General features: G+C 45.9%; 3 protein-coding genes across 3 annotated transcripts; 2 read left to right on the top strand and 1 right to left on the bottom strand.

Annotated features, from left to right (window-relative positions):
- Positions 1-2,973: 2,973 nt before the first annotated feature.
- GGS25DRAFT_523586 (RTA1 like protein-domain-containing protein) lies at positions 2,974-4,149 on the bottom strand (the record flags this gene model as incomplete). The annotated part of the gene is made up of 3 exons (XM_049264449.1): positions 2,974-3,386; positions 3,450-3,624; positions 3,679-4,149. 3 exons carry the CDS (start codon positions 4,147-4,149, stop codon positions 2,974-2,976), a joined length of 1,059 nt encoding a protein of 352 aa, XP_049114575.1.
- A 1,121-nt stretch (positions 4,150-5,270) lies between these two features.
- On the top strand, positions 5,271-7,246 carry GGS25DRAFT_498584 (putative triacylglycerol lipase). Its single transcript, XM_049261715.1, has 5 exons — positions 5,271-5,645; positions 5,713-5,980; positions 6,050-6,640; positions 6,737-7,050; positions 7,124-7,246. The coding sequence occupies exons 1-3, from the start codon at positions 5,427-5,429 to the stop codon at positions 6,526-6,528; spliced, it is 966 nt and encodes a 321-aa protein (XP_049114574.1). The 5' UTR covers positions 5,271-5,426; the 3' UTR covers positions 6,529-6,640; positions 6,737-7,050; positions 7,124-7,246.
- Positions 7,247-8,717: 1,471 nt separating this feature from the next.
- GGS25DRAFT_498577 (uncharacterized protein) lies at positions 8,718-9,976 on the top strand. Its single transcript, XM_049261714.1, has one exon. It carries the CDS (start codon positions 9,192-9,194, stop codon positions 9,567-9,569), a length of 378 nt encoding a protein of 125 aa, XP_049114573.1. The 5' UTR covers positions 8,718-9,191; the 3' UTR covers positions 9,570-9,976.
- The last annotated feature ends 1,695 nt before the right edge of the window (positions 9,977-11,671 follow it).

The following is an 11,671-nucleotide window of genomic DNA, read 5'->3' as shown; positions in this document are numbered from 1 at the left end:
AGCCTCGAAGTGTGGCACACACACACACAACACACACACACACACACATACCCCATACAATACTTACCTAACCTACATGGATGCGCACCCACACACCGCTGCCTCCCACCACCACCACCATGTACCTACCTACCCAACTAAGCAGCACGACTACCAACGCAAGGGATGAACTAGCCCACCTCAACCTCCCCATCTCCACCACCACCCGACAACTGATACCCGCGCTCCGGCTTGCGAGTGGACAGAACCGAAGGCAAGCCAAAATATTACATCGCTAATATTTGCTCGTTCATTCGCCCGCCGGTATTTGGTTTCTGCATCTCATGGGGCACCCCTTACATGTTTATATCTCTAACCTAGTAGATGAGCGGGTAGGCAGGTAGTATGTAGTTAAGTGGATGCCCACGACACAGACAGCACAACTGAACTTCAATGCTGCTCATTGCAGCGCGATCTTTCGTCCCCGTCGGTAGTGACAGCAATATAGCTAGTCCCTGGGCGCTACGGGGTACGGCATCGCAAAATATTGCCGATGTTAGGCGATCACCTACATACATTTCTAGGTTAACCTAGTACATGCCCATATATCAAGGCACTCGCTAGGATACCAACGTTAATTAGCTGCTAAGTGCAGCACCAATCACCTTTGATACCTACCATTTCGCAGTCGAGCCCTCATCTCCCTCTCTTTCTCCATATACCGCGAAGCTCTCGCAAGCGCCGTGTATATATGATAATCATTTTTCTGATTTGAAAATTATATATATATATGATATCTGACGAGACAGACTTTGATCCCTCGCCTAGGCAGAAAAAGAGATGTAGATGTATCAGGCCCGACCTCAACGTTAGAGGCTGTTTGGGAGCATAAGTTTTGCTTATACTTATGGTCCGTGACACTTTAGTACATAAGTATGCTGAAGTGCGTTTTGATTGTGGGGGTTTTCTCCACTAAAACCACGACCAATCAACGCATTTCTCGATGTCGATAAGTATTGAGATGTTTGTGTGTGTTATTTATGAATTTGAGCTGGACTGTAGCAGTGTAGCTACCTATTGTCCAGGCGTTAACAGGAGGTACGATGGGCCAAACCTAAATTTTCTGTACGGCCATGTACCTGTTGATATTCCACAGATGTTACCTTTTTTAAGCTTTGCAATTGAATAATTTCTTCAATACTATCTCAAATCAATTGATCAAGGCCCTATTTGAATCGCCCTATTTGAATCGCATTAATTGACTGATTAAGAATATCAGTTTGCAGTGTTTTAATTGACCCGGTGCGGGTGATATTTGAGGTTGAAGACCGAGAGCAGTAGTAGCCGCCGCTGTGTGTTAAGCTTAGGGCGTCCACGTGACCCCCTTTGGAGCTGCCACGCCGCTACATCGGGCCTTGATGAATTTAGGACAAAGGGCTTTAGAGCCTTTCAGGGCCATTCGTATATTTTAAGGCCCCTGTGGCCCCTGTGGCCCCTCTGTAAGTAAGGACATAAGTAGAAATAAGCATCCAAATAGCTGCTCATGAAAAGGCAATAAGCATAAGCTATTTCAAGAAAGATGATTGGATAAAAAAAAAAGTATTATGGTTCGATCCACAAGCAGAATTATAGTGGGTTTCAGAATAATTATACCTCACAAACACTTTACTTATCCTTTTGCTGAAAACCCACTAATTCCCCATAAGTCTTTTTTTACTTATGCTCCCAAACAGCCTCTTAACGCCCGAGACATCGAGGCTTCCTTCCCGCCCGCCTCCTGTATCGCCCCACCCCGACCCAGGTCCTGCTCACATGTAGGTATGTATGTATGTCGTGATACATGACAATTTCTATCCCAAACGGTTAGCTCACAACACGATCGTACTACCACAGCAAGAAATCTGGCATCTGTGGAGTGTGGTATGCAGGTAGGTAGATGCTTGACACAAGACGCCAGGACCCCTTATGTTAGATTTGTTCCTCGTGTAGGTACTAGGGACTGAGACGTTGGTGACATGGGCTTCTTGATGAATGAACAGGATTGTGCGTCTGTTTTCTAGTGAGTCTCTTCATGTCGTAATAATATTCCGTACCTACCTAGGTTAGGTAGGTATATTTCATAAACTACCTACGAAGGTTGTGGCCAAAAGTTTAGACCAAGATATACCTCAGCCCCACAGTGCGCCACTCTTTTTTGGGCCTCTACCAATAATAGGTATACATTTAACGTCAAGTCCCCTACAACCCTTAAAAGTATAGCACCTTATAGCACACTTAAACGCTATAATGTGCTATAAACTTAAAGCCTTCAGTCTTAAACAACCTTAAATTATTATACAAATATGTACATTAATTCAATATAGAAAAAAATTACAAAAATTTCTATTATTAAATAAACTAATTAAATAACGTAATACTATATTTAATATTTATTAAATAAACTTATAAGGCTTTATAAGTAGGTAGGTATGTTGGCGATGATATTTCCTACAGTGGTAGAAAAGTGGAGGAACTGTGGGGCTGAGGTATATCTTGGTCTAAACTTTTGGCCACAACCTTCGTATCTCTCTATCTTATGTAAGTGCCAGTGGATACGACTACCTAATAGCAGTCATGATATCTAGGTTAATCAAAATTCCACCGCAATATTTTTTTTAAAAAAACGAGCCACTTCAATATTCTCAACGAGGGTACAATCTAGTAAGTAGAGATAGCCTACAACGCCGGCCGAAATCAGAAATGACAATCTTTCATAACCCATAACCCATAAGCAAACCTCCAAGCGCCTAATTAAACCAAAGAGAGGATTTTAACGAACCACGGTGGATTGCTGTATACCCCGAGGTCGATGATTCGCTTCAAAGTAGGAAATTGTTGTGTACTAGGTACCGAAGTAATGAAGATCCAAACCACCAGCTTCTGTAGAACGTAGTACGATATCTTATTGCTGCAAACCTCGCCTAGCCTAACAGTCAGTCCCACACAGCCAGTTCTTCACCACAAAGTATCGCTATCAACCAAGTTCCTCTGCAACGATGCCTCTCTTTGCTGTGACCTATTGGCAGGATGAGCCATCGCAGGATACTTGATCTTCGATTTCGATTTGTCAAACGAGGGGCTGCTCTGGGTCGACGGTAACTCGTACGGGATAAGCTGTATCGACCGTGGTATTTTAGCGGAGTGTTGTATTTTAGATTTTCGTCGGGGCGCCGGCCTCGGGGAGGAAGGCCCTAGAATGCGTCCCGGGAACCAAACGAGCAAGAGCAAAACGGCGAGTAGTACCGTCAGCCCATCTAACGCGAACATCAATGTTTCAGACTGTGCGATCGAGCTGTTGAAGCCCTCTGCGATCGCAATGATTCGGTAAGCGGTTCGAATGATAAGGAGTAAAGTTGCCAACGAGAACGCTGTGTAGTGTGTGTCAGTTAGCGTAGCTCAAGCCGTGATATCTAGCCCTCAGCATCACATACCAGCGATGAATGCCTTATATGGCCGTTTGCTGTAAATACGGACAAACTTTGTATCTAGAATATGATGCCTCGTACGCACGGCGATCGCGAATAGCATAGCGTGGCCAACGAAAGCCACCAGGGCAACAAGTTGAATAGCGAGTCCCGCAACAAGAAGCCGGATACCTGTATTGATCTTTATCCCGTGTTAACTTGATGAATCGTTCCTTATGCAAGTTGCCCAACTCACATCGTCGGTACCATCTCGCATCACGGCGATAATCCCCCCTGCCAGTTCTAGCATGACGACCACCGTCGTCACAACGTAGAATAAAAAGCGATACCATATCGGCCTCCACGAGCGGAAGTTGTCCCCATATATAGCGACAATCCGCGGCATGACGAGGAACACCGCCACGCAGACAAACGTCGGGCCCAGCACCGTGCCGACCAAGAACAGAACGAAGAAATTCCTATCAGCCGTGTCGCTGTGCAACAGCACGCGGCCGATATATCCCACAGCCTCCAGGGCAAGCCCCGTCGTGATCGCGGTGGCGAAGAACGGGCTCCTGTACTTGAGTCCCAGGCCGAAGGCGACGGGGACCAGAGCGGCGAAGAGAACGAGGAAGATGGCGTTCCCCGCCAGCGAGGGTTCGTGTGCGAGGAAGACGCGCGGGCAGCGGCTGCCCGTAGCCGTGCAATTATCTACGAAACTGGCCATGTCGTAGGGTAGCCCTCAAACAACTAAAAGCAAAAACAAGGACATAGAAAAAAGCAGTCAACAGGTGGGAAAGGAGGCAAGATAACTGATTATTGTAGGGCGATATGGCATAGATATATACTGCAAGTCACAAGACGCCATGCGGCCCGGCAATCTGGGAAGGATGCTTTCATGGCGCTTGAGGGGGAATATATTGGGTAATGAGATCTGGAAACAAATTGGGCGAAAATCGCATGCACCGGGCCGAGATGGATATCTCCCACCATAATGAGTCGAACGAATGTGAGGATCAACCACCCCTGCCGGTGCCACGAGTGTTGTTGGTGACGTTGGATTTGGGTAGGCACTTTACTCAGTGAACTAGTGGCTGCTATTACGGGAAGAAGAGGAAGAAGAAGAAGCAGTGATCAACACTTTACAAAAAAGATACATCAGCCACTCTCGTGAGAACCCCGAAAGCATCACACGAAAAGAAGCATTATCAGTCCACGTTTCCCAGGGCCAAGACACCAGATGCCTATTGGAGCAAGGTGTAGACTGTCCCGAGGCTATGGTTCACCCAGCACCTCCATGTCCATCGGGGCCAATCACGACGATGGCATCAGCACATCGCGGTTAAAGCCAGCATATCAATGGTCGTGCCGTTGTCAGCCTACTCATGTTTACCAGGTATACAATATACTCGACGTCGCACAAACGTCCATCGTATATGTATAGCAGCTGTGTAACGTCGCTTATGGTGTTGACCATGTGGGAGCCTATCGAGTGTTATTGATCGGCCGAGTACATACCTAATAGCTAACAGACATTGCAAGGTATGTAGGGTCGCCCATGAGTCAAACCCCGAAGGTACGACTTTATATTCGCACCTTCATAGTTGCTGTCGTGCGTTTGCTGTGATGCGTTTACAGTAAAGATGAAGGATTTATGAAAAGGGGAAGTCAAAGTTAGTACTTAAGTACAGTTAGAGATAGCAATTGATGTGCTTTGAAGGTACTACTCGCCGGGTACTTGGCACTTGCCCAAATAAATGAGTGTTGGTTCAGTTGAAGTTGAGGTTACACAAGTCACAACTAGTACAAGGATGTGGCTGATATGAAACCTAGACTAAAGATATACCTAGTAAATGCATAGTACGCTATCGCATGTATGGCATTGATGTATGACGTACATCGATGATCCTCGCATACTCAGACACTTTGACGGCTTCATAGTTCATACCATGTAACTTAGTCTCTCCAACCCACAATGAACAGAAAACCCTCGCCTTTATAGCGATGAGTTTGCCCCCATGTGCTATACGCAATCGTAGCAGACTGTGCAACCACCTTCGCCCATCAAGATCACTTTTTTACTCGGTTAGGACCACACAACCATCGCGGTTCGGAAGCCTCGGGAGCCATTACTCTACACAACATGATGCTGGTGATGACCCCAGATTCAAGGATCTTGGAAAGCAACTGGTTGACGAATATGCCATCTTAAGGGAAAAATATGGTACGGGAGGGTCCTTTCTTCTATGAACGCAATTGCGCCGGTACCTGGGAACTAACCTTAGCCTCAGCTACCCCTAAACACCCCATTGTGCTCGCCCATGGTTTGCTGGGCTTTGCCGAACTTCGCCTTGTTGGCGGATGGTTCCCAGCTATTCACTACTGGCGAGGAATCACCGATGCCTTGAAGGCCAATGGCATCCATGTTATCACCGCAACAGTACCCCCATCTGGAAGCATTGAGCAACGGGCGCAAAAGCTTGCGCATGGGATTGCCGAAGTTGCACAGGGAAAGAGTGTGAATATCATTGCTCACAGCATGGGAGGGCTAGATGCTAGTAGGTTTCGACCCCATAAACCCACGCTGTCTTAACTACCCGCGTGGTCTAATCTCATACCCTGCGAAGGATATATGATTTCCCACCTTCAGCCCAAGAACGTTGATGTGCGGTCCTTGGTCACCGTCGCCTCCCCGCACCGGGGAAGCGCATTCGCAGACTATCTGCTCGGCGAGATTGGGCAAGCTCGACTTCCGAGCATATATAAGTTCGTCGAAGGTGTCGGCATGGACACGGGTGCCTTCGAGCAACTGGGTCGAGCATACATGACAGAGAAATTCAATCCAGAAACTCCAGACGATCCCGATGTTCGCTATTTCTCGTACGGGGCGAGGATGGATCCGCCACCTCTCCTTTCCCCTTTCCGTTACTCGCACAACGTCATCGCGAATCAAGAAGGTCCCAACGACGGTCTAGTCAGCGTAGCAAGCTCCAAATGGGGCACATACAAGGGGACCCTAGTCGGTGTTAGTCACTTGGACTTGATTAACTGGACGAATCGCCTCAAATGGACGATGTGGAAAATGCTGGGTCAAGGACCAACGTGAGTCGAACAAACACATGTTCGGGTACATAAGCCCATGCTGACCAACATATAGTTTCAACGCCATCGCCTTCTATCTCGACATTGCCGATATGCTTGCGAGGGAGGATTTATAACTGTAAAGACTTAGATGCTAGATGTAAGAACGCCTCCACCGGGTTGAATGTATTAACAGATAGATCAAGGAAGGGAAAGTCATGAAACATGCTCACCTTGTTTCCTTCCTCGAGCTCTTGATACCACGAAACCATAATGAAAGCCATATTCAACTCTCAAAACTCTTGTATAAACTTAATGTGCATCTAGGGATCAATGTACACGATCGCGATCAGTGGAATAATACGAAATTTGAAAGAGTATTCGCTAGGCCAAGGCAGGCAATATGATCATACTCATGAACTTCAGCGATTGGAAATACGCCCACAGCTGGGTTGATTCCTGTTGATCTCATAACCAACATGGCAAGGAGGAGAAATAGTCGAAATCCTTCATCCGCGATACTCATGGCAGGGCGTCGATAGATGGCCTAGGAGTGCACCATCAGCTACGACAACCACCCAAATGCGAACATAGAATCACATGATTACTCTAAGTCTCACAATTGAGGTTTCGTTATCGCCCATTCTATGAACCTTCCATAGAACGAATCTTATTACCGATCATCTTACATTTCATATAGCTACAAGCCTATTACATCAGCAAAGACATAACTCTCCAACGTAAGTATCGTTCAGTTAGTTCTACATACCCATAACATGACCCCACCTATATTTAATGACATATAGGTATCTTGAGTTATAGGATCTCTATTCTTATTTTTATTATTGTTCTTTGGTATGGGATCTGGTTAAGGGCCACGTGCTTCGACCGAACAGCCATACCAACATCCAACCGACTTTCCAGGGATTGAATTCCGTTGAAGGATCTAGTTAAGGGTTTATTGTCTAAAAAAACGTTACCAACCCAACTATACGGATTCTAGAATAAGATTTATGGACGAGCAAGACATCTTCTTTCAACCCAACAATAACATTTTAACAAGGTCCCAGCGATCCAACCCTGCGGCACTCTTCCCACCAAGGACTCAAAAAAAGCAACTTCACATGGCACCTAGTAAGCACCTACATACTTACCCCGCCACAACTGGAGCCACCCCTTGAAATAGGCCCCGGCCGAGATCTTGATCACCTACATACATAATACATACTTGCTCCACCAGATAGCTATCCTACCTACCTACCCAGTCTGCCAACTTACAGGTTCCAAGGAAAACCAAACAAAAAAACGCCAACGTGCAACGTGCAAGGGTGTTCCACACATTGGATCTTGATCGTGGATCTAAGACCGTCCGGTCCCTGTTTATCAAATCGCGATGATCGATCAATAAAAAAAAAAAAAAAAAAAAAAAAAAAGATCCTTGTCCCGCGTCGCGTGGACGCTTTCAAATGTTGGCCAGGCGCGCCACCGGGAGCCACCGAGGTTCTAGGTTAGCTACCCATCAGACGCCTGGCCGTACATAGTCGGTTATTTCTATTGTTATCATCATTATGATTCTAAGACGATAGCGACATATCTCACGACACCCCAAGCATGCTACCTCCATCGTGGTCCCTGAATTTCTTCTTTTAGGGCACATGTAGCCGGCTTACTAAGCAACGCGAAACCCCCTTTACTCACCACCTCTCAGATGTTTCCATAGGGCGTTTAGAAGAAGTACTACTCAGTAGCCCTCTGGATTAGATTAGCAAGGGGTTTGGCTACTCCAGAGCGGCTCAGGAAATGTTCAACCACAAGCGCGCTCCAGTGACTGAGGAGTGCAGCTCCCTACAACACCAGGATTCGGTACCGATCTTGGGACCTGGGACCCTGGTCAGATTGGTAGGTGGGTAGGTTCTGAATAGCCCATGCCTCCCTGAAGAAACGATATCGCGACGAAGTGATGATGGACAACTGAAAACATCAATAAATATCACCAATTACCCTGATGCAGACGATAATGACTTCGATATCTACCTACACAAAGTGAAGTGTCGTTCTTACCTACCTAAGCCCTGGCCAATATCCCCTCCAGATATCCCCCCCGGCGCACGCATTTGCCGTATTTTACGACTGTATCTAGGTAGTATTTCGGGAAAGAGTTTCTACGGGATTTTTTGCCCCTGAGCTTTCCAACCCCCCGGCGCGTAGATAGGCACCTACCTACCTACCTACCTACCTACCTAAGCATTGCATTTCTCTCATCACTCATCACATCAATATACATAAACCCAAGAAATCCCGAATGCCGGGATACTACTTTTGGCTACGCGAAACCTGATAGTGGACTGACTTTCTTGCTTCGTGTAGGCAGATGTCGTTAACTGCCTACCAACATACCTAACAAAGTCAAATATACCTACCTACCTGCTTGCCCGCCTGCCCGCCCGTCTGCCTGCCTGCCACTCTATGTGAGTACCAACCCCACGGCATACGTACCAAGCCTCGGCCCGCATCTCGATAACGCACGGCTAGATTTGCACTTAGCCCATAGGGGTAGGTAGGTGGGTAGGTATACTCAATCCTAGTTGACGGAGGGTTCGTACACAAATATATCCAAGGTCTTTTATATCAAAAGGACAGGATATATTTAGCATATTTAGATAGGTTAGGCACGTATGTAAGGGAGACATGTGTGTAATATATTTCGAGATATTATCACTTAGGTGCCTTACCTACCTGGGTATATATACCGTTATCAGCATACTTACATGTAACATCAAGACGCGAGGGTTTGATGCTCTACGTTACATATATATACACACTACATGTGTAAGTGGGTATGTATACGGGAGACAGCCTTTAAGCGTAGGTATGTATGCACCTGTATTGATTGTTGTTTGTTACCTACATACCCACATGCACCCAATATATCTACCTACCTACCCACATACATGGATGAAGCAAAGCCTCCAAGACGCCGTATCAGTAAGTATGTATATATGTTTCAACCATGCGGGATTCATACATATATACACACATAAGTACATACCCTACCTATATATCTAACCAATGCCTTCTACAACATGTAAGCCATGCGAATGAAGCAAGATAACACGAAGAATGGAAGATGGGAAGAGGAAGGGAGCTAACATATGTAGACAAAAACGTGATGTCTAAGATATCCATCCACACTCTTCCCTACTTACCTAACTACATACCTAACCTACCTTCCTATGTAACGTAGGTAGGCAAATAGGAAGGAATGCAAGTCCACCTAGGTACATACACACATACATATCATGAGATACACACTTACACAAACACACAGCCAGCCAGCCATATTCCACAGCATACCTACTAACTAAAAACACGTGGCTTACCTGAAAGCTTGTCGTTTGGGGCTCCCGCATACATACCTACATACATACATACCTACCTACATACATACATACATACATATGTTAACCCCCCCCCCCCCCGAGAAGGAAACAAACGCAAGCCACGGTTGATTATTACAGATAGACGTGCTGCGTACCTGTGTACTAGCTTACCCTCGTACATATATATGTAGGTAGGTAGAGTAGGTAGGTAATGTACGCCGGTCACAGAGAGAGCGATCTGGCCACGAGGAGGCTCATTCTCGCTTATGTACATTACATTGCATTACATGCGGGTGGCTTGTAGATATGTACCCTTGGTAGGTAGGTAAGTAATCAAGTGCGTGACGAGAAAGGGGGGGGAAGGGGGGTTCAGCTACGTACAATACATACATGTATGAGCTACCTACATATAACATGATGACCATGACCATGGATGGATGGATGGCCTGAATAGGCAATAGGTACCTACATAGGAAAGTCTGTATGCAGGTATGTCTGTGCGTATATATAGGTATGTATGTATGTGCCTACCTAACCTAGGTATGTACGTAGATATGTATAACATGTAGGCCTAGGAATATAAGTATGTATGTATGTAGGTAACCAGCACATGTCACACTCCCACTCCCACTCCCACATTCCACGCCCATGTCAAAAAAAGTCAATGAACTTTACATGCGAGAGCGATTGTGCGACTCTAATACCCTGAATTGCCTACCCTACATATCATACATACATGGCATGAATACGTGAATTAACTATGTGTGTAGCACATACATATATACATATGGCTACCTGCCTAACCTACTTACTTGCTTGCTTGCTTGCCTGGCAGGTGCTTATATGTACCTACCTCTTACCTACCCAGATGACTAACTAGTAACTAGTACCTACCACTACACACAGGAAACATGTATGCGGGTATAGATAGATAGATTGTTCGAGTCTCGGCCATACATTACATTAGATCAAAATCAACCTCGAAGCTCGGCTCGGCTCAAGGCGGGAGGGCGGAGTTTTTTTTTTTTTTTTTTTTTTTTTTTTTTTTTTTTTTTTTTTTTTAGTTGTCGGGCCCTCGAATAGCCTCACTCACCCTAGACCCCGTATCCTAACCTAGAGATAGATCCTAGATCCCAGGTTAGGTTCAATCAAACACGGGACGAGACGCCTTGCGTAGCGTGTATGTAATGTAATGTAATGTAATGTACCTGCTACTGTAAGGCTACGCGTTCTTTTTTTTTTTTTTTTCTCTTTTTTCCCGCTGAAGACTTTTTGATGCCTACCTAACCTAGGTTATATTATGTATGCATGTATGGCTTGTAGATGGATAGATAGACAGGTATGTAGTGTAGACAAGGTAGACTAGGTGTAGGGATACAACAATGCCTGCCGACATCTCGACTCGGCTACTACCTCCCTCCTAACCTAACCTACATATAGCATGCCTACACCACATACGGCTGCAACGTTGTTCAGCCGGCCTAGCGAGCGGGCTACTAGGTACCTAGTTCCTTCGTAGGTAGTTGCATAGTTCGTTAAAAAAAAAAAAAAGGCCTTACGGTACTGTACCTGCGCAGAATAACCAGCCAGGATTACAGGCTGGGCTTTGTTCAATATCTCCTGATAGCTGGTTCTGGAAGGTTCGGCCATCTGGTCCCTGGCTCTTAGTCTCCGTAACTAGGTATGGTAGAGTAGCTAGAGTCCCTCGATCAAAGCTGATGCCAAGAGCGTTCTAACTACATAGCCGTCCGAGCTGGTAGTTTGACGTCGAGGGGCTACATAGAACCG

This window comes from Hypoxylon fragiforme (assembly GCF_022984875.1).
Source record: "Hypoxylon fragiforme strain CBS 206.31 chromosome Unknown GGS25scaffold_7, whole genome shotgun sequence".
NCBI lineage: Eukaryota > Fungi > Ascomycota > Sordariomycetes > Xylariales > Hypoxylaceae > Hypoxylon > Hypoxylon fragiforme.
This window is presented reverse-complemented; position numbering and strand designations above follow the sequence as displayed.